Source organism: Cloeon dipterum, chromosome 2, assembly GCF_949628265.1.
Source record: "Cloeon dipterum chromosome 2, ieCloDipt1.1, whole genome shotgun sequence".
Classification (NCBI taxonomy): domain Eukaryota; kingdom Metazoa; phylum Arthropoda; class Insecta; order Ephemeroptera; family Baetidae; genus Cloeon; species Cloeon dipterum.
The window spans coordinates 16383192-16405473 of NC_088787.1; the positions used below are offsets into that span (position 1 = coordinate 16383192).

At 41.3% G+C, this 22282-nt stretch overlaps 3 protein-coding genes across 3 annotated transcripts in view; 1 reads left to right on the top strand and 2 right to left on the bottom strand.

Annotated features, from left to right (window-relative positions):
• The window catches only part of Rpn2 (Regulatory particle non-ATPase 2), a 56155-nt gene extending 38265 nt beyond the window's left edge, over window positions 1–17890 (bottom strand). Inside the window, exons 1-10 of the mRNA XM_065477063.1 lie at window positions 17738–17890; window positions 17342–17459; window positions 17111–17280; window positions 16840–17045; window positions 15668–15880; window positions 15441–15608; window positions 15153–15379; window positions 14842–15094; window positions 14600–14788; window positions 14165–14445 (exon numbers count right to left, since the gene is read on the bottom strand). Coding sequence (XP_065333135.1) covers window positions 14165–14445; window positions 14600–14788; window positions 14842–15094; window positions 15153–15379; window positions 15441–15608; window positions 15668–15880; window positions 16840–17045; window positions 17111–17280; window positions 17342–17459; window positions 17738–17756 — 1844 coding nt within the window. The 5' untranslated portion in view covers window positions 17757–17890. The remainder of the gene's footprint in view (window positions 1–14164; window positions 14446–14599; window positions 14789–14841; window positions 15095–15152; window positions 15380–15440; window positions 15609–15667; window positions 15881–16839; window positions 17046–17110; window positions 17281–17341; window positions 17460–17737) is intronic.
• Window positions 17891–19139, top strand: Spase12 (Signal peptidase complex subunit Spase12). Its single transcript, XM_065477100.1, has 4 exons — window positions 17891–18046; window positions 18114–18173; window positions 18524–18610; window positions 18890–19139. The coding sequence occupies exons 1-4, from the start codon at window positions 18014–18016 to the stop codon at window positions 18992–18994; spliced, it is 285 nt and encodes a 94-aa protein (XP_065333172.1). The 5' UTR covers window positions 17891–18013; the 3' UTR covers window positions 18995–19139.
• On the bottom strand, window positions 19135–22059 carry schlank. Its single transcript, XM_065477090.1, has 7 exons — window positions 21659–22059; window positions 21234–21357; window positions 21050–21162; window positions 20323–20653; window positions 20147–20265; window positions 19947–20091; window positions 19135–19891 (listed from the first exon to the last, which is right to left on the bottom strand). Exons 1-7 carry the CDS (start codon window positions 21835–21837, stop codon window positions 19769–19771), a joined length of 1134 nt encoding a protein of 377 aa, XP_065333162.1. The 5' UTR covers window positions 21838–22059; the 3' UTR covers window positions 19135–19768.
• Between the last annotated feature and the right edge of the window lie 223 nt (window positions 22060–22282).

The window sequence follows — 22282 nt, forward strand, 5'->3', positions numbered from 1 at the left end:
AGATGTCGACGTGTGAGTCTGGTTTATTAATTAATTAGCCCTCTCGAGGTGTGCAAAGTCGGTTCTGTGTCGTATCAGACATACCCTCTACCTATGTGTAATAAGATCGGCTGAGACGCTCGGCACAGCAGTATCATCAGCGAAAAGGCAAGCGAGAGAGGAAAGGGTGGAAGGGTTCTGTTCACACATTAATATTTCAGAGTAGCACTGTATTCTGCGTGCACCGAGATGAGAGTGCGAGCTCTAGCTCTTGTGTGTAGCGTGACAGTGCAGCGTAGCAATTTTCCTGATCATTCTTGCGTTAAATTCCAAGTCTGTTGGAAAGCAGAATATCGAGCGTCTTATTTACTTAATGGATGTCGAGCAGACCTAGTCGGGCAGTTTCAAATCGGCTAAGGTCAATTGAATAGAAGAAGGGACTAAAATGGAGGCGGATTCAAACCAAAGAGGCATCAACAATTCGGGCATATTTTATCTTGCGTTACTGAGAGAGCGAGGCCGGCGCTTTCAGCGGTTCAACCAGAGCAATCATAGCCTTGAGTAGCAATCTCCTTTTCTTAACAGGACTAACTTCCCTTGGCTTGTAAGCGGAAAAGCTGTGAGGTGCCTGCTTTTAACTGTGCGGGGCGGCATACCTAGTCATTCCGTCGCATACACCAATCACTTCCGCGTGCGCCTCCCCGTTACACCCAAAGAGCAAATGGGTTAAACAGCACCTGGGAACCATTCGAGTAGCACTGGCTTCAGACGCATAAATCTTTGCGAAACACATGCCAACAATCTCCCTGAAGTTCTTACAAGAGGTTTCATTTACTAACTTATGCGTGCTCAAAAGTTTGCAAATTGTAAGAAAATCCGTTCTGGGAGTTAAACTTGACAAATTAGTTCGCTATTATTCCAATGTTTACAAGTGTTAGAATGAATCAGACATAGAATGTGCATTTATCAATTATGCTAGTGAGTTCAGTGATGAAAGTTTGCCCTAAATTCAGTGGATATTTTAAATGCTCATATTGTTTATCATCAGGCACTAAAAGGTAAACAAATTTACATTAAAAAAAAAAAATACTGTACGGACGTTCAAATTCAAAAGTAAATTATTAGAGAGTTGAAGAATAAAGTTCTCTACTCAGCAGATAACATTTAACAATTCATACTGCCCGCAGCGAAAAATTTGATTGTGTGCTGTGAAGAACAGATGATAAAAGCGATAATACAAAAGCCTGCCAGCATAGTGGAAGTGGACCGAATTTATTCATCGAACGACCCGGAAATTGAGGCAAGAATGACAAAAACGAGAGAATGAAAGGAGATTTTGTTACTGAAAATCCATTAATCAAATCAACGCTTTCGAGGTGTACGAAATATTCTTTGACAAGCAATAAAATAAATCCACCAAGGAGAACTAGAGGCTTTACACTCATTGTCAGCCAACGCGGCTGCTGATGGCGGTGTAATAATGCGGCGCTAAGGCTACTCAAAGTCGCAACGTGTTCCTCGAGTGCAGTACTCGCGCGAGATTTATTCTGTAAGTATTGATTTTCAGCGCGTGTGCATCGCATCGCTCACTAGCCTGACCCAATCAGTCCTTCGCAGGAGAGCGTTTTAGCATATGCATGCATTGTTGGATGCAAAAATAGACTGGGTAATGAACTCTTCAGGCATTATTCAGATCCATCCGCATGCTTCGTAAACAGCTGACGAATCGAACGTTGTTGGATTCGTAGCGATTGTATGTTTACGCATCTTGCTCTGTAACTTCTGATGTAGCCGTCAACAAAGAAAAGCTAAACCACAAGGGAAACTGCAAGCTCGCGGGAGTGATTCATCGATCAATATTTAATTTCTCTTAGAGCTTTATGTTTAATTAGAGTTAGTTTCCCTTAATTTCAGCTCGAAATTCATGGATGCCGGGTGTAGGGCGCTGTTTAAAATTTCGGCGTATTAAACACAATCTTGCAGGATGACACTGGAAAGTGTCACGACAAAGCTTGTCATCATCACATTGTCAGTCCATCAAGCGGCCAGCTTCGCCCTTAATTTCCGGCCGTCGTGCAGGCGAAGAAAAATGAACAGACATTACACCGACAGTCCGAGTTACTCCCAAGCAAGCATGTGATTCAATTGCACACCAAAGTCTGCGGGCTCTTTGTTCAAAGCCGTGGCAGCGTTATAAAGTCATAAAATTTCAGCAACAAGTGAGCGGCTTTTTTAGTGCCTTCCTTTTTATGGCATGCTATTTTGCAGGCTTACTTTGCCAATTATTGATTATCACTGTGTCAAAAGTATAAAAGTCGATCGGCTGTCCACAACATGATATGGAGTGGGCATCATAGAAAATGGTGCTTGCATTATCAGAATGACTTTAAGTTAATTCTCTTAAAATAACGAGATTACAAGTAGGAATAAACAAAATCATTATACAGCTTCTTCGGCACAGCCCAAAGACGCAGAAAAATTACATATTTGTGCAGAATTTCAAGATTAATTTTCATTTACGTTAACATGAACTAAACAGTCACAGGGTTGATATTCTGATATTTTGTGTTGATGCAACATGGACACATTTGTGAAATCGAGAAGAGGGTTCATTTGGAGGTTGTTCAAACAATTCGCTTCAATAAACTACCGACTCCGAGGCCTATTAAATGGTACCTCTAGTTTTGTTTGATGTTTTGTGCTTTGAATATCGGCAGTCTAGCGGCGTAGTTCAGGCAGCTAATCAATTACGGCAGGTTGCCGCAGAGAATGGCGAACGAGCTCGTTCGCAAGGGAACGTGTGTGTATTCGCCATTCATTGAGCAAATGGGCACTAGTTTAAATAATTATTCTCCGTGCATGATGATCGGCCAGTCGACTTGACCAATTTATCACGAATTTCGTGTCGGGGCGTGACGGCCAGCAAGCGTTGCTTTGGTGTGCCTGACAAATGTCCTAGCAGGCACGGTCAACAATGCCCACCAAATGAAACAATCACCGGCGACTCGCAGAGGAAATGAATAGCGACGCTGGGGACATTACAACCGGCCAGGCTTCTTTTGCAGCGCAACCAGCCAGCCGCTCATTTTCGAGCCGTTTCCTGTATGTGTGTCCCGTGGAGCGTGTGCATGCTGGAGCGCGATGATAATAATACACGAGAGGACTTTTTCAGACAAAACGCTGAATCGATGAAGAGGAACAGCGAGCGCGCATTTTCTTTCGTGTGTAGATTGCGTAAGGCGGAGTTTGTTTTCAAAGGTGCACCCAGAGCACATTACGCAAAGTGAAACATGTGTATATGCAGAAATTCTTCCAGTGTGCGATTTATATTTCTTCAAACTGCACTTTCTTTAGGGCACACATTCCCGCTAAGTTTTTGCCATTGAGAGGGACGAGAGGTTGAATTTTTTAATGAGTATCTACGCTACGTCTGCCTTTAAATTTTCAGTAAACGCAGACACATAACATTATAGCACCTGCCAACGTATTTTAGGACAGATGAAGCAGGCAAGCTGGAGTTTAACTTAACATTTCGCTCGTTTGATGTCATTTGCAGAGTAATGTTCTAAAGCACAATGAAAAGTGTATCCAAAACTTTTAATAGGGAGCTGCGCGCCTCCACAAAAATAATATATATCATACAGCATTTGAGTGAGTTGAACTGAATTTTAATTTGTAACAATGGTAACAGTATATTAAATTACAACGTTTTTGTAACGCGTAGAGGATTGAGTTCGCAGGGGCGAAAATCTCAACTGAAGTTAACGGATATTTCGAGATTATTGGTCACGGTAAGATAAATTCTTAGCGGGCTGAGAGGAACACGTGAATTGACAAAGTGGCCAACTAAACCTCGCGTGCTGCTCCAACGTGGGAGCCTTTGCAAGTGTGAGAGACTATAGATAAGTTCAAAGCTAACTTCAAGAAAAGAGTTAGACACCATGGTCTATACGATGCACAGCGCACAGCCCTGCCTAGAACAGATCTCACTGACAGCCCTTTGGCTCCATCAGCGCAATGATTCGCGTGGCAAGAACAATAATAATAACAATATCATCCCTTCATTTGACGGCGCAACACGCCACCAGCAACAGCGCTGACTGAGTAGTGTTTATATTTGTGAACCGTACTGTAAACAGCTCGTTTCTGGCTGCAAATCTGTTTTCCACGCTGCTGAGAGAATAGCAACATGGCTTCCTTTGCAGACGAATAAACGTGGAGAAAGGAACTAAGTGGATTTCGGAAAAATTTCTTTCGATTTTCAGGACGATTGAACGCCTTCTATTATGCGGACCAAAAAGAGGGCGTTCTTCCTTAATAATGTCGGTGGAAGTCGAGAATTTCTGCTGTCTATATCAAAACAATCCAACTTTTTTAGCTGACTTGGAAGGCGTGTTTTTTCCTCTTTGCTTTAACGATAAGTTTTGCAATAATCCTGATGTTAAGTAAAACGAACAAAGCCCAACTTTATCGCTATTTGCTGAGAACGCGAACTTGAGCTTCCAACCGGAATAATGATCGCTGGCTCAACTTTTAATCCTTGCCGCACGATTTGCGTCGCTCCGAGGGCAGAGAGCACGGGTTGGCTGTGACAGAAAACTGGGTTTGGTAATTAAAAAGAGAGCGAGCGTACACAAAAGAAGGAAGAAAAGAAAGTCGAGGAGAGGCGATTAACATCAGCTGCTGATCACGAAGTGCGTGCCTGCGAGCCGAGAGCGTTCAATCAATCCCCTTTGGCATTGGCAGGCGGAAAAATAGAGCACCGGCCGATCTAATCCCCTGCGATGAAGTGACACGCGTCTGCGAGACACAAAGATCTTGACACACTGCTCCTCTCATTCTCACCCACATCGATTCATCTAATACAAAAAGGAGGCGTGCAGCGGAAAGAAAGAAACGGGTCTGCCAAGTGGATCTTGATTGAAACGGCCACCAAATGAAAAGGACACACTCGGTGAAAGATTATCGCCGCCGCCCGTTTCACGTTCAATTGGCCCAAACTGCCAAATTACCTGTCCCAGTCGGCTCTCAAGCCCAAGTCGCGTCACGTTACACCGAAATTCAATAAGTACCGCTGGGGCACAGAGGGCTGTTGTCCGCTTCGTGGCGATAAAACTGGCTTTATGTGTTTGGCAGTGACAAGAAGCTTTCATAAAAGTGTCACTTAAAATAAATTTTGCTGAAGCTTCCTTCCTCTGTCTCCAGGAAGCGTTTTATGAAGACGGATGAAAAATTTAAACGCTGTTTTGTCCTCGCGTACGTAAAAAATGAAAACTTTATAATAGGTGGTTGTTCCGGCCTCCCCTTATCTCCGTTATCCTCAATTTAGCGAAAAATATTTATGCCAATATTTCCTCGAGAGCTCAACCTTGATGCGGGGATATCGATTGTCGCGATCAAAAAGATGTAAAAGCGTGTAGTAGGGAGGCCAAATCTCCCGTAGTAGGGAGGCCAAATCTCCCTGTTACCAAAAGCACGGGCTGCGTGTTTGGAGTTGGGACTCTCAAACCATAAATAAGGGAGCGGACCCATTACGCTGTAAAACGCCAATAGCACTACCAGGTCTTTCTTGCTAATGTTCTTTAAGAGGTCGTACATTCCGAGAGGGAAAATTTCAAGACGGGCGAAATGGTAACGGATAGATAATCCGCAGAGAAAGTTGCTCTCCTACCGAAAATAAGGTCAAAAAATTATATCCTATGGAACGTATGGAAAGAGTCTCGCCACGAATGCTGTGGTACTTTTGAAAGACTTCCGACACAATAATATATTATACATCTGGTGCTCCGTAAAGTTTACCGACAGCCATAAAAATAATCTGTTCCTCGATGCTGGCAGATTTTTATTGTTATTGCGCAACCCTGCTCAGGACAATTTGGGCTTAATTGAAATCCACCAGGCGAGAGCAAACAAGTTGGGAGAAGGGTAAATAATAAACGCAAGCCGTACCAATCAGTTGGCAACTGAGCGATATTGAGCACATTTTTAGAAGATTGCACGCTAGCCGTTTCTTGCACGGAGAGCATCCTCGGTCTCTCTGGCAGCGAGTTCTCAGGATCGAATTTCGAGGCGGCACCATGCGAAAGCGGAAAGGTGCCTGTAGGAATGCTCATACAAGCGCACATCGCGCGCGCAAAAAAGAGAGAAAAAGAGCTCATCCATATTTAGCAGCAAATACGCCTGCTAGGCTCATTCATATTAGATGACAACGCGAGACGCGGGGGCGAGATTAAATTTTGTCATGTCACGAAGACGATTTGCACGATAATCACGCGCAAATTTACATCAAATTTCACGGCCGTCACCGCAATATCAAACGAGACAAACATGGCAGTATACCAAGCGCAGAATATACTTTCATGGCAGAGAAAAAGGAAAAGTTATCAGGAAATGCTGTCAAACCAGCAATGTTGTATTTATTTTGCAATGCTAAATTTCTTCGTACTTTTAATGCAGTCAGAAACGAGCACGTGGTCCTGATTCTAAACTTTGAAATTTAGACAAAAATATCTTGTCAGGTGGTACGGAAAGTGGAAGTGCGGAGCGAGCTTTTAGACTGAAACCCCGCATGCGTCGATAATGGGGGTCCTCGTCAGGTTCTTGTGTTTGCCATTCCATTTGCGATAAACATGAGTGCACGCGCCTCAGCACAAAATGCAAAGACTCTTGAGAATGCAAGCGAGGGCAAGTGTCGGTGTCGCTTACCGCCAACGATGGCTTACCTCGATGGCCCCTTCAAGTGGCATTTTTTCAGCCCCAGTTAGCAATATGCAAAACTGGGGGGCGGCAAGTGTCACTCGTATCTATCTCTTCATGACAATCAAGCGATCAATCAAGTCATCTTGCGCGCTCATCTTGGCCTTGGTGGTCATTCGTTGGCATGAAACGAGGTCGATTGTTTTTTGGCTTCAACCTGGCGCTCGTAAATCTGTGAGCCCAGGCGGAATTAGTTTTTAAAATGACAGATCGAACAAGTAATGCCAGAGCGAGTGCATCCAAGCGACCCCTGTGTGTGTGCGTGCCCCAGATCGAATTGCCCCGTGGCTGCTAGCTTCGGTTGCGCAGTCATTTCTCTTTCTTCTGTGCGCCACTGTGACCATGGATTTCAAAAGCTATTATTCTCCCTCTGAGCGGTGAAAACCTGCAAACACTTTTTTCCATTCGTGCGAGCTCCATGTCTGTTTTAAAAGAGGAGACAGTTAAAAGTACAAAGGCACGTCAGGCCAGGGATAAGCAGCAGCAGATTCCATTTTCTGGGAATAGCAGAAAGAGCGCGAAGGCAGGGGGTTACGATCTCAAAGGATGTTATTTTAGCTTGATAACTTCCAACGTGGATTGACCCTCCCTTGCCAAGCTCAAATTTGTAGGTATCATTCTCCTCTTCGCCGAGTAAGAAGCGAGTTATACAACGAGTCGGGCCTTTGTGTCGCGCAGGTTGCATACACTCGAAAAGCAGCTTCTTTGTATTCAAAGAGGGAGATAATAATGAATGGCGGCTGCCACTGTTATTACTCGCTATTGGCAGCGTATCGGGTAAAAGAGGAATTCGCAAAGCTTTCCCTAGAAGATATTACTTTTCACGGCCGTTTGTTTGGCGTCGAAGCATGCTCAACAGATGAACGGGTGGGCGCGTACATGCCCAGCAAACAAACAGGCAGCAGATTTCAAATTGAGAACGTGTGCGCTAGGCCCATTTCCCTCCACGTGAGAGTGAGTGATGATTAATTTGCCCAGACCACTCGGGCAACTAATTAAACCAGAAATACATATTTACAGCACGCACTATGAATGGGTGGACCCTTTCCGCTACTTCAGTCCTTGCTGCTTTGTTAAATTGATTTGCATTATTTATCAGTCTCGACCTCAAAAGTGAAAACGCGCAGGTAACATTACGCTCTACTATATTTTACTTTGATGTAAAATTTCGTGTTTGATAAAATCATCACCATTTGTATCAAAACCGTCATTAATGCACCCTATCCTACTCAAACTAATAGGTTTCTTAAGCCTGCGTTATTAGTTCTTCTTATCTCCTTATAAGAAGATGAACTGACTTTATGGTCAATCCAATTGAGGGAGGTTGACTTTTGGCTCGAAAGACTGGAATTTTTTCTCCAAAACGAGCCAACGCGCTCCTTTAAGGAGCTTTGCTCCGTGCAATAATACGAGCTGCGGGCTCAGGTAAATCCAACATACACATGACCGCCAAGGGGAAGATTAAAAATTCTACAGGGCAGCTAGTTGGAGGACGAGAAAGGAAAAACCAAAACTAATTTCGCAGCTGACTCCAGGTAATCCCTTCATTTGGGCTCGCAGGCTCAACACGTGCTATATTACCAGACTTACTTCAAGTAGACATAAAGAAAGAACCCGTCGGCCGGAATGAAACAAAGCGTTGGTTAAAAAAGATAGCATTTCTCTCTGACGTCTCTCTTTTGAATTTCCTAGTTGCTTCATCTCGCTTGATTAGCTTTAAAATTGATTTACGAATTTCCCATTCAAGCGTGAACAGACGAATCCATTCAACGCATACCAATTTTAAAAAATCAGATTGGGTGGTCTTTACTTTGTTTGGACAGCTTTTTTCAGCGTGGGCCGGCGGTAGTTGCATTGTGATTACCGTGCTGCTTTTCATGAATAATGCATGGAGTCGGCTGACCGACGCGAGAAAGAGACTTTCGTTTTGACAACACGATAAATAATTCACGCAACAATGGAGCCTCCGCCGCGTGGCAGGTGGCGGGCAAACTCTGCCAGAAAACACTTTCGCCAGCGGCCAGACTTTTTGCCAAAGTTTTTACCGATTAATTTCTGCGGGCCAACACGTATGATGAGGGACTGGCGCTGTTCGCATAATAAATCTCCAGCTGGGAAGTGCAGATGTGCAGGAGGTCAGTTGACAGTGCATGTTTGTGTACGCAACTGGCACGCACGAACAAGCAATCGTAATTTCAAGTTGGCAAGAATAATCAGAAAAAAACGGGCCGTATTTGGGGGCCCAACCCCCACTGAGGCGCGAACCCAAGCACTTGCTTTTTTTCAATTTCTGCTCACACGGCTGGAGCAATTTTAAAGAGGAAGTAGCCTTCTGTTTTCCGGGAGAGCGGGGCAAGCGGAGTCCTTTTGCACTCCATATGCTAATTTTCCTCTTGTGAATTTGAGCCTTTGGAGCTTTTCATGTGCGCAGGGATAGAAGTGCCCGTAAAACGAAATTTTAGACAACGATGTGAAAAATGCGGAGCCACAAATTTCGAGAGAGAAGGCTTAAGTATAAAAAATATAACATGATCATATTATAACACAATCTGAATCTGCAGCGGTTTGGCAGCAATTGTTTCCTAGATTTAGTTTAGTGGAGAGAATGCGTTATGTAAAACTCTGAAATTGCAGCTAATCTGTTTTCTGCTTGCATCATAGATGTGTCATATTTCATAGACGTATTATTGATTAAAAAATCAATCAAATCTAATCTTACTTTAGCTCATTTGATACCGATATGTAGATTATCACTTGCCAACGTTAATCGTCTCATAGTGGTCAGTCAGTAGATATTTCGTTCACGTCTGTCAATTGAGGTTGGATTCGAAACCAAACACAAGCGGCAGCGAATGCGCACAGAGTTAATCAAATGCGTGGGATGGAGCGGACGAGTCACTTGCGAAAGTCGCTTTGGCTTTTGACTTTGGCGAACGGTACTACTCTATGCACATAAATATATACATCCACATAACACAGTTCCAGCCAGCATCAACAGGATGAATATCAAATTCGAATGCACGACAGAATGTCCGTTCCACGCGACAAACCCCTCTGCTCTGGGAGATAAGTCAAGTTTGCTTTTGCTCTCTGCTATTTAATGACAGCTGGAAACTGCAGAAAGACTATGTAAATGTGCATACTTTCTTTCCCTGGGACGGATTGCTTCTAATTTCCTTTATAACCAACTGTGCAAATGGGAATAGAGATAGTAGGTTAGCGACTCATTCATAATATGCACGATCAGTTCATTCTAGAAAATCATATGCAATTTGCAAGTCAAATCTTAACTTTCCTTCAACACATCCGTGCACTATCCGTTTGCATATATGTATTCAGATGAATTGCGTGAAATATGCACTTAAGTATTTCAGCTCTAAGTTACCTGCTCCAGAAATATCATATTAACATTGAAATTGGAACAGCATTTACTTGTACATATATCTTGCGCTAAACCTAAAGGCTATATAAAAAGAAGCCTTCAGTTAACAAAAGAACTTAAAGATGAAGACGGCAAACAATATTTTACTTTGTGTTTCTGTATTCGACTGTTATCATTCAAGGTTGATGAAAGCCACCGTTCGAATTTCTAGCATTGCAATGGCGTGTCCATCCATATTGGGGAGGATTGCGAAAGCAGTCTAACTCGCTACTTGCTGGTTAAACTTTTCCAGCAGGTTTGAATTCAATTCACGAGACGAATGCCTAGCGTTCTAGCTCGGAAGATTTAAATCGATAAAACTTCCAAAAAAATCGTTTTTAAGTTCGTGATTTAAGAAAATTATCTACATAGTTGGTTACAATTTTGAATCTATGAAAAAAGTCATTGGTAACGCCACTGCGTCTAGTAGACGCATTAAGTTTCAAGTGCACGCTCAAGTGGATGATGTTTCGGCGTCTGCAAAGAGAAAGTTTATGGTTTTATTGGATTGGGTGGCGCGACAACACCTCGATGTCAGTTAAATCTGCATGCGCAGAGCACAATTCAAATAAAATTTCACATGTGGCGCAACTCGTGAACACGATTGAAGCGCTGCTTGAGCTCATTATACTGTAGGCTCAGGAATATTGTTACGTGTAAGCAAACAACCAAGTTAGCACCGAGCTAACTCCTCCGTCTCACCTGCCGCGATTCCCAGAGCAACGTATTTTACACTTCTGTTGCTTTAGCTTGCGGCAAAAATTGCAACACAGTTAACACTCCAATAATGCTGGTGTCATTACGTCATTACCCACCCTTGCGCAGCTTTCCTCCCGCTCCATCGAGCAGCAGCAACACAAATAACAAACAACTGCGTTCTGAACAAAAAGGCAGGCCCTATGCGGCAAGAGATCTGGTCAGTTTGCAGTGGTGTTACTTTTCACTGCAGTTATAATGATATTGGCTAATGGCTCCTTCCAAGGGTTTCCAATCAACTTTCTCTGCCATTCCACCGTTAGAAGCAGTAACACGTCTGCTTTTAGAGTTATATAAAGCAACAGAATCCAGCAATATTTAAACTTGATTAAAAATTATGTAAATCGTGTCAGATAATCGTAACATAAGCAAATTCCAACAATAAAAATTATTCAATTCACTTTACATAAACCTTCTCTTTTAGAATATCGTGCATGTTAGCACCACTGGGTTGTAAAATATTCAAGAGTTGAGTTTTTGCTCGCAGTCGTAGGTGTTAACCTGAGTGAAACGGATAATATATGTCCTTTCTAGTCTCTTTTGTTCAGCTCAAAGGTCTCCAATTGAACTGTGCCCTTTCTTGCTCCAGTTGGACCCCCTTTGCTGAGCAGGCTCTTGTGAACCCACCTCGGAGCTACTGCTTTTGTGAAGCGATATATCTATTTGTCTGTCTCCGCTTATATGCACATAGTGCAAATGCTGACACTGAAATAACTCACGACTCCTAATGGAGAGCGACAGCCGTCTCGATGATAATTACACATGCAGACGGCACACGGTTAAACGCGCCCCTTATTATTGCTGGTGTTCATTAGCTGCAGCCCTCGGGCGCCAGGGCGCATTAATAACTGGGGCGATGAATTTTTAAAAAGCAGGAACACTCAATCTTGGCTTGGAAATCGTCTCCCCGCCAGCAATGTATGATGTAAATGGGTTTCTGCTCGCGAAAGGAAAATGAGTTCGCTGAATCCGTCAGCCTCTCAAAGAGATTACCATCAAGCAATTTAATTTGTTCTGGTGGGGAAATGGAAGAATCCTTTTTAATTTAGTTTTTACTGGAAGTGGAGTAGTCGGATCACTGCATATTTGACTTGGCAATAATATGGTCAGGGTGAAGTCACTTGTGCTGGTGGCTAATGAGATTTTCCCCCAGACCTAATTAGTAAAATATCTGCCACCCATGTGGAAACTTTTGTCGTTTCATTCAACTTCATACAGTGTAAAGCCTTTTTACTAAACTAGAAGAATTAGAGTAGGATAAAAAAAGTGGTCATTGTTGCGTAGTGAGAAAAATATAACAAAAAAGCAACGCCTTTATTCAATGCAAACAAGGAAATCTTGCACGAAATATAAAGGAACGTCAAAGTCGGAGGAATGCGAGGGAATTTTTATTTTTCAAAATATATTCTTTTGTCAATGTCTCCGTGATATCAAAGAGGTGGTCTGATTTCCAAGCTATTCATATGTCTACACTTCTCGTTCCGTTTCTTGCTTCGCTTTGTGAGTCTCTTTCTCGGTTTTTTCATTTTCCTAACAGCAGAATTTGGAATATCACGTTTTAACCTTTTTATAGCTTTGTAACAGCGACGAAATTTCTGGATATTTTCCTCTAGCAAAAATAAATACTGAATTTAAAATTATTTGATTTAGCCAACTAGACCTAATGCCAACTACGGCACTCAAGCAATTTGCACATATTTGAATCTTAACGATTTTCAAAAATTAGAATCAGTAGAATCTAGATTTTAAAAGGCACTCTTTTAGTTTAGAAATTCATGAAATCCAGGCTGTCATAGAAGCAATCTGACACGAGCTTCTTTAAGGATAATCTTATGCACATCAAATTTCCTCTCTTGCACAGAAAAATTCAATCAGAGCCAGGTTTTTCAAATGTCCAGTTTAGATCCTGGATTTTTTTGTCTTCCCTGTAATGGTTGACCAGTACTGGAAGTCGGCCTTTTTCACAAACAGACATGTGTTCAGACGACACGCCTGCAATGGCTTCCACTTTTTAATATTTAAAAGCAACTAGCATCACACAACTGTGACAAACGGCTGTATTTTTTTAATCATATGGGCTTTTGCCTATCGATTTTAAACATTTTTGAACTGTGATATAAATACTGTAACTTTATATGTGACGCCGCTAATATTAAATTGTGAACGTTTGCTTTTATTTGTTTGTTGATGTCCGTTGTACACTCTAGAGTTAAATTTTCAATTTGTGACTTTGTGACAAGAAATCAAATTTATGTCTTGTGAAATATAAAATCCCCAAGGCCGAATTCAATGCAGAACATGATGGAGAGCAACAATAATTCCAACATAGAAGTCTCTAAACTACTTTGGGCGTCGCGAATTAGAAGTTTCTAAGCTCTCGTGAAAATTAGTTGGGAGTGGGGCATTTTGCTCGCTCACCCTCACAGCGAGTCGAGTTTGATTACTCTCCCATTGTAATTCCACAAGAGGGAGAAAGAGACTCACCCAATGGCATTTGTTGTGCGTCGCCAATAAATAAACTTCTCCACTTTCTGGTCTGATAAACGCAAAAGCAATTATCCCGTAACAGCGAGACCAGAATTTATCAAGTCACAGAACGCCGTCAACAACAAAGCAAACTATAACAGGCCTTGATGTAGCTCTGAGAGTAGTTGTGCGAGATCGTAATGTCGAAAAAGAGGCCGATGAGCATTCGGTAAGAGGGTTAAAAGGCTCATCTATCAATCGGCGCGATGGGTCAATAAAAAGCTTGGGATCCTTTGCGACGGCGGGCGTATCCAAATTCGCCTATCCCCAGTAGAAACCGTATGAATGTCAGCGATATTGAAGCATCAAGGTCCAATATTGATGTGCGAGGGCGGCCATAATGAAATATCCGAACTGACGAAGACAACCACTCAATAAATCAGTTTTCCAATCCTTACTGCGTACGATTGATCATTGTTTAGTGCTCGACTGAGTGGCTGACGGCAAAAACTTTGCTTTATTTCTCTCATTGTGGCACTTTGCCTAACAGGCGCGAAGACTTAACTTTTGTTACCGTTCACAAAACTTTTGCTATTGTTCAATGTACTAAAGAAGCTCTAAGTCCCACAACGAGGTGGAAAAGTTCCATAAAAAACTCACTGGAAAGTTTAACTGCCAGATTAGCTTTTTACTCCCAACACAAGAATATACCCACTTCTTGTAATTTATAGATCAAAATTTGAAAGTAATAGTAAAATATTTTCAATAAAAAATAAAGTGTCCTACCTGAAGAGGAGGAAACCCAAGCCAGTGACTGCGGCGCGACGAACATCATCGTTGACATCAGAAACAGCGACGTGCAGCAGCTTCCTGATAGCCTCATTGTGGCCTGTGCCACAATAAGCCATAGCAATGGTGTACATACCAGAGCGTCTGAGAATGGGATCTTTGTCGCCAATGAGAGTGTCGATGAGGGTGTCAGCTTCCTCCAAGCGTCCATACATGGTAAGAGAAATGCCAACTGCCAAGCCTCGAAGGATTTTCTCATGCTGGGTCTCTTGAGCGTACTGATTTTACAACACATTATATTTTTATCAGTGCGAAGTTTTCTCATAAGTTAGACACAAAATTTTAATACTGAAAGTAATGAACAAGCCCGTCTATTGAAGCAATAGGTTTTGAAGAAACACGAAAATTATATGATCTAATAGCAATAGTTACCCCGATCATGTCTCCAATGGCATCAGCAGACTGAGAGCCAAGCATAACCATTCCCATGGCTATTCCGGCAGCCTCTCCAGTAACTGCATCATCTTGATACAAGTTATACTTCAGCTGCTCATAGGCATCCTGCCTATGTGTGCCTATAGCTGCCAAACCAAGGCCGAGACATCCTCCATGGCGAACCATCTGAATAGATCATTATTAGAAAATCTTCTCTGCAACAATTACTAGGCTCTTGCCTCATTCTGAGCGTCTTTGAGTTGTTGCAGAAGATAGTCGCAGATGGCTGTGCCATGATTGGCGTGGATCAGGCCAAGCGCATAGAGACCGCCACCCTCGGAATAGCCTGAGGAGGATCCAGTTTCCTTAGGGAGGTAGCTCTGCATTAGAGTCAAGGCGTCAGTCTCGTGGCCTCGGTGAACCACTCCAAGAGAGGCAGTAGCTGTCAACTTTGCCCAGTTTGTAGCTCTTGCCAGCCATTCAAGATTTTCCCTGTGACATTTAAATTATTTTGTTTTGAAATTTCACATTTCTTTAGACTCTTATTCACCTCAAAAACTGGTCGGAAGTAGTGCCACTGTGCATGAAAGCGTTTGCAATAACGGTAGCTGTGTGGCAGATGGACACTCTCACTGCATCTTTGGTTGCTTTCAAAATAAGCATGTCCGTGTGGTTGGTGCGAATGAGGAACTGCAGATGAAGTTCAATGGTGACAGTTCCCGATAGGATTTTAGCCAGCTTCTCAAACCGCCCTTGTTGCTCTCGCACTTCTGGACTCTATTCCAATATATAGATCATAAAACTGCACATATATATCAGTACACAAAAATAAAAATACCTTCTGAGATAGATCAGCAACCACCTTCTCTCCTTCAACTTTTTCCTTTTTCTCATCAAAAGGTATGGGTGCACTTGCTTTCAGAGTTTGCAATACCTGACCAAGGAATTGCTGGGTGGCTGAGTCATAAAGATCAAATGCAATTTGATACGCCATCAGGGCATTGTCCTGAAAGTTTGATAAATATCTCTAAGCTTGTAAAGAAGTTAAAAGTTAGTAGGATATACTTCATTCGTCTGGACAAGTTTTGTGAGCAACTGAGCCACAGACAAGGGGTCTTCCAAATAGATGAGGCATTGGACCATGTTAACATAGTCTGGAGTATATAAATTCCGGTATAGCTTCACCAGGCTGCGAAGAACCTCGTGGCGGAACTTTCTCTGGTGAATGAGGGACATGGCTACTTTGAAGGCGTAGCTCAGCATTTCTGCTTTGTCCTCCTGTAACGAAAATTTGATTGGCACTATGTCTTAAACATAAATATACCATCACAATTAAAGTGATTTTCCTTTTATGAATTGAAAAGTAAACAGTTCATTTGTGAAAATGATGTATTTGATCTTTGGGACTATCCCTTATGAAACGTTCATTCCCAAGTGATAGTTAAAAGGTATTTATTTTACTGGAATTCCTTCAGTAAATCTAGGCTTTTTCAGAGATTTTTCTGAGTTCTAAAAGCAAAAATAACATGAAAGCAGCTTTTCCCTCAATAAGGAATAAAATGAAAAACTAAAACATCTCCTGTAGCTTTAAAAAAATTATTTAGAGTACTTGGCTCATATTTTAGAATATTCTTCAGTCTCCTGAATTAATCGAAATCTGAATGAGCATTTGAGTTTTTTTTAGTGATTTTTCGTCTTTGTGAATTGGAATGTATGCGAAAGTCGACAGGAGCATGATGTGCTCAGACCGGCAGAAAGAGAATGTTGCTAGCTGAGAGCAAGAGTGTCTCATTGAAGGTGGATTGGTCACAGCTGACAAGTCCAGGATTGTCATTAAGCATTGTTGTTGGGGATATTAGCGATGAACTGATTTCCAATCATCAAATTATTAATCTTGTGTCACAAAATCCCAGCGACGCAACAGCAAAAAGCGTTTGTAACGCGTTAGAGTGAGAATTTTACACTATGCTTACAGAGCAACACAGCTAAGTATTCAAAATATAATGCGCAAATTTTCACAAGCGAATTGTTGAAACATTTTGCCAAATGGTTCAATGATACTTAGTAGTGAACGCCACGTTATCATCAGCAAGCCAATTCAGTTGTGTGAATTAATTTACTCGTTAAAAATGGCCAAATCATACAAGTATGTATCAGAAAAAAATCAACAATGATCCAGTTACAAAGATACCACAAGAATATATCATTTTTTTAGTTAATAAAAATGAAGTTCTTACAGCACGGGTGATGGCATCTTCAAACACATCCATGCTCCTAGTCTCCAGAGCAATGCCAATGGCCTGGCGGTACTGTCCCTCTGCAAGACATCGGTCGAACATGTTGCGGACAATGTTGGTGAGGCGCTCGTCGATAGCACCACCATTCAGGTCGCCGGCCTCAGCCAAACGAACGCGCTGAGCAGTGTACTGGTCAATGCACTTAGCTATAAAAGGCAATTTTAAAAGTTTTTAGGCGACCTCTGAGAATTTAGCTTGATTATTAGAATACCAATGATAGTGTCAACATATTCAGTGCGGGAGTTCACATCAAAGAGCTCTCCAGCCCCCAAAGCATAAGTCAAAGAGTCCTCAAAGGAGCCCAGATGGAAGTAGACTTTGCTAGCCACCAGAGCCGCCAATTTCCGTTGAGAGAAATTCTGGTCTTCATACAGGATCTCACTAGATATATATATAAATCAATTTAAATTTTTTTAGTCATTTAAAATTATAAAATTTTTACATCTTTTCAATAGCTTCAGATATCTCTGGCCAAAACTGGTCTACTATGGTGTCCAACTGCTTCAGAGCGTAGATCTTCAGCTCTGGCATCGGCTCCGAGAGCAGCGATAGAATACCGGCTAAAAATGTAATTAAACTATAATGTTATTATCTGGAAATACTACGTTGCTTCGTTTAAATTAAAAGCCTATTTTGCATAATAAAACACCACACAAAATACATCAGTTGAATTATCTGTAATGATTTGATGAAAGTTGAGTCACTTAAAACCATTGGGTTCATGAGTTTGATTCCAATTTAGCATCTTTTAATTTAAAAACAAATGTATTCATTCTTAAAGCACACTTAAATGAGAGACTTTTCAAGTGGAAATGATGAATTATCTAAATTTACTCACCTGCGCTAGTAATCATCATTTTGAAATTGATTTGCAGATGCAGAAACAGAATTTAACGACGCAAGACGCAACTTTGCTCTTCTTCAGCAATATTGTTTTTGCTTGTCACGCCGCCAGCTGGATGGCTTGGGTTAGCTTCGGTGATCTGCCACTGCCTCGCCGGTGCGCTTCAAGTTGTAACGCCAAACGCCAGCGCTTGTGTGGGTTGTGTTGTGGGACACGTCAATATTGTGTCCAAATCCAAAACAAAAATTTTGTTGGCGAGAATTTCTAGCAATGGATTTCATAAATTCAATTCCGACGCACATGGTAAGCGAAAGAATATATTTATTTCGTACCTTTTTATGCCTCATATTAAATTATTTTGTTTGATTAGGACTATGATGGGCAGAAACGAGCAGAAAATCTTTCCAGATTGATCATCACACTCTTCGGGGTTTGTACATTAATCCATTAATTTTATTGAGAACTCATTTATACACGTTAATTAATCGAAAAAATTCTCTAACCTAGCGTGACTGTGTACCATGACGTGCACAATTAAAGCACCTATAATTCACATCCAAAAATGCTAAAAATGTGTGTGAAACATTATCATAATACAATATGTAATTCGGATAATGTTATTACTGTAGCTGTAGATATTATGTATAATATACACACATAATAGGATTTAGTATTAACCTTTTACAACATTTAAGGGGTTTCACTTTCATAATTTAAATGATGAATGCAATTCAACAGTTTTATTTTTCTTGTTCAATGCTTTAATTAGTTTAATTCTAGGTTGTTGGACTTGTCTGGGGATACATCATCCAGCAATTCTCCCAAACTGTTTACATCCTCGGCGCCGGCTTTGTGCTTGCCTGTTTGGTAAGCAGATTATTACCTTAGTCCTTAAATGTTTCTTGTCCACTTAAAAAGTCTATGAGCGCTGGTCGTTCTCAATAAGTTGAGATTTTTCACATTATGTGCAGTTTGTCCTGAAGCAATAAACCCCACCCAGTGTTAATTTGCTTGGATTTCTCTCTCGCGCTTAGCTGTTTCCTAGCACAGAAAATATTGACAATCTTTCACCAAGTTTCCCATAATTCATTTAAAAAAATGCGGTAGACTTGATTCCATTTTTATCTTTTAATTCGTAATTTACAGTTGACTGTTCCCCCTTGGCCCATGTACAGGAGAAAACCTCTGCAATGGCAGAAGCAAAAAGAATCTGAGTCTACAACACATTCCAAGTCAAAGAAGAAGAAGTAAATATTTCTGTTATTAATGCACAAACTGGTTGAATTACTGATTTTGTTATTCATTTCATTTTCTTTTTATCTCCAGTGAATAAGCGTCTTGTGTTAATGTTGAACGGGCTACAATTTCTTTAATAATTAAAAAAGCATAAATTACGTGTTGTGATGTTTAATTTACATCTTTGACATAGCAGTGAAAGTTAAGACTTACATGCACAAGATTTGGCTGGCAAGTAAATAAAAAAACAACTTTGTATTCAGTAGTGTACTTAGAAAATACAGCACAAAAGTGATGACTCGCAAAGATTAAATGCTGTGAGGGACTTAGAAGATGGGAATGTGGAACTTACACAAACAACGATGAATGTTCTGGCATGCAAAAATTGCCTAAGTCATTTACTCAGTTTACGCGCCAGTTGCATACTTAAAACGCTCACTCGCACGAATTATTTCTCCAGCGTGAAATAGACACGGATAATTTACATGGCCTGATGATTGCACAAATTCAACTTGCAAAATTAAACGTCTTAGGATATCAAATGCAAACTCAACACTGAACATGAAAATATGTTCCCAAAATTACAGCATTCTACCATTCAAACATTTGCTCCTTAAATGATCTATGAAATCTAGTTACATGGCTTCAATACACAAGGCACATAAATTAGACAAATAACTAATTTTGGCAGCAACAAATAACAATTTAGAAGACAAGTGCTAAATGACTCTGAATGGTCATATAAATTAAGAGTTGGAAGAAGAAACATTAAATGCTTTTCAAGATGTTTCAATTCAATTTTCCATTTTTGGTAGGGGTGCTGTTGTGGTTATTGGACTTAGTTAAGTCATCATCAGTTATTGGCGATGGAAATTCATCATCGCTTGAGGAGCTCCTCACGTCGCCGTCCATCTGAATTTAAAAATACAGTTAGCTTCTCATGTTAAAATATATTAGGGTTTTATACCTTTCCAGCCATAATTGAATTCTGTACAATCCTGAGGATGAGGTATGTCCAACCAATGTGCAGGACAAGTAACAAAAGCAGAAGTGAGTTGAAAATGTAGTACGCTGGGAACATCTCTACGACTGTAGGTGCTTCAATGGATGTCCTGCATGCAAATCAAATATGAGCTCATTGTCCAAGGAAATTGCACCAAAACTTACGCCTTGATGATCCAGAATGGGTACACAATTAAACGGGACACGATCCATACGCAGGTGAAAAGCGCGAAAATGCAGTCACAGATCCTTTGGTAGTTAGCATATTTGGCTGCCTTTGCACCCTGCAAGTGAATGAATAAACATTGGCAAAGAATTTACAGATTTTTAATAGAACTTACATCCAGGAATATATCGGCAATATCATGTACTATGATGACCAGAGATCCAATTCTGTAGAGGTTGCAAACCCAGCTGAAACTCATCAGCAACAGGGTGGCGATGTGATGAACGAACATTTGCCAAAAGTCTTTGCGTTTCACGTCAAAGAACTGAGAGAAGGTCAGGGACCAGTAGAAGGCCATATTGGTCATGTAGTACCACCAAAGATCATTTGTCAGGTGTTGATGAGGATAGTTGTACCAGCAGTGGTTGATGTCCTTGAACCACACTTTGTCATGCAGCACGTAGATGCCGTATGTAAAAGAAATGGCATAGTAGAAGCAGCGCCAACTGTAAAACAGGAATTATTAACGCCTAATGCTTAATGCTTCATTCTTAAGACATGCAAATCCCCAGAGCTGATATTTCAAGGTTTTATGTATATTGCCATTCATTGTTATTATGATTTATGACGTTTTAGTATGGACTGACTCAGGGAATTAGTATAAAGTGCTGCGAGTGTGAACTTTGCTCCAGCATCATACCATTTTAACGAGTCAGCCGAATTCAAGTGACCCAAATGTTATCAGTAGTTTAAATAAGAGACAAGAGAGCCGATGAGGTGACTCGCTTCTACCAGAAATAATTATATAGTTATTAATCACCGTCCTTATCAATTTCGTAAATCATTAGAGACGCAAAATTTTATCTGGTATGAGCAATCGGCGTGTCTGTTCTTTATCTTACCTTGACTCACAAAACTTGGTCAGCGTAGTGGGCCTGTCTTGGCTCCTCCTCAGCCTGAGCCATCGTTCGATTTGCCTCTCGGAAATGTCCAGTTGTTTAGACAAGCCCTGAATCTAAAACAATCATGCTCATTTTAAATTCTGATCATGCACAATCATGCGCTTACACCGAAGCGATAACTCACCAGTTTGTGTGTATGCGGGCCTTTTATTTTCGCATAGGCTTTCTCCAAAACAGCATTAGGTGGGGCTCGTTTTGACTTAACGTTCTTGAGGCCAAGGGCAACCCCGAGGGGTGCAAACATCACCCTGTAAACACATAACACGACAAATCAGACGAAAATATAATATTATCAAAGATTTATTGATAAGAATGTTGCGTCCATTTATTCGAGAAAAACATGCTTTCCGGCCTTTAATTGTTTTCATAATGCGTAGCATCGTATGTTTTGTGGCTCAAAGGGGAGCTGGTATAAGCTGCCCCTTTAATTTCCGGTGAAACATGGTTTTGTGGTGCCGCATTTAGTACCCGAATGGGCGTGTCACGTGACATTGCGTGACAGGGCGAGGTTTCCTTGCCGGCTTTTCCTGGCTTGACTCATGTCCTTACCTCTCACACACTAGACGAATGACCAAAACCATCAGGGCCATAGGGATGGGGTAAATCAGGTCGGTTGAGATGGTGTGCTGAATCACGTCATTTTTGGAAACATCTTCCCACGTCGAGTTTGGAGGCAGCCACACGTGCCTGCTCCAAAATCGGTCGGAAATCGCGCGGAGGACTTCCATCCTAACTGCGGGTTACGGATATTGTACTTGGTTCGGGTAGCAGGACTAAACTGCGAATGTCGAACTTCGCCTGCCGTAGCTCGAATTTATGGTAGTCCAAGGCAGCACTTCAATCGGTGGGCTATCACGTCAACGTTCACTCAAAAATGACAACATTTTGAATTCAGACGTCTTCGAACAGTCCACCTCCTAACGCCATTGTTGTGGGTGGAGCATCGCGCTAGCTTTTCAAACGTACCCTACCAACCATCACCTGAGCTTTAATGACCAGAATGTAATGCCAACTTGATTATGGAAGTTATACACTATTATATCATATTATTATTTATTTTTATCGTAACACAATGGTACATTAGTTATATATATAATGTTTGGTTATTGCAATTTTAACATATGATATGACGAAGATTTTTATCAAAATAATGTAACCATAATTTTTAAGGTG

Excerpts from the sequence above, each read along its gene's own strand:
- schlank (XM_065477090.1), bottom strand. The coding sequence starts at position 21,837 with ATGGAAGTCCTCCGCGCGATTTCCGACCGATTTTGGAGCAGGCACGTG. Across the intron at positions 20,654-21,049 it reads ACCAAGTTTTGTGAGTCAAG|TTGGCGCTGCTTCTACTATG; the intron begins GTAAGATAAAGA and ends CCTGTTTTACAG. Across the intron at positions 20,092-20,146 it reads CCATTCTGGATCATCAAGGC|GACATCCATTGAAGCACCTA; the intron begins GTAAGTTTTGGT and ends ATTTGCATGCAG.
- Spase12 (XM_065477100.1), top strand. The coding sequence starts at position 18,014 with ATGGATTTCATAAATTCAATTCCGACGCACATG. Across the intron at positions 18,047-18,113 it reads ATTCAATTCCGACGCACATG|GACTATGATGGGCAGAAACG; the intron begins GTAAGCGAAAGA and ends TTGTTTGATTAG. Across the intron at positions 18,174-18,523 it reads TGATCATCACACTCTTCGGG|GTTGTTGGACTTGTCTGGGG; the intron begins GTTTGTACATTA and ends GTTTAATTCTAG.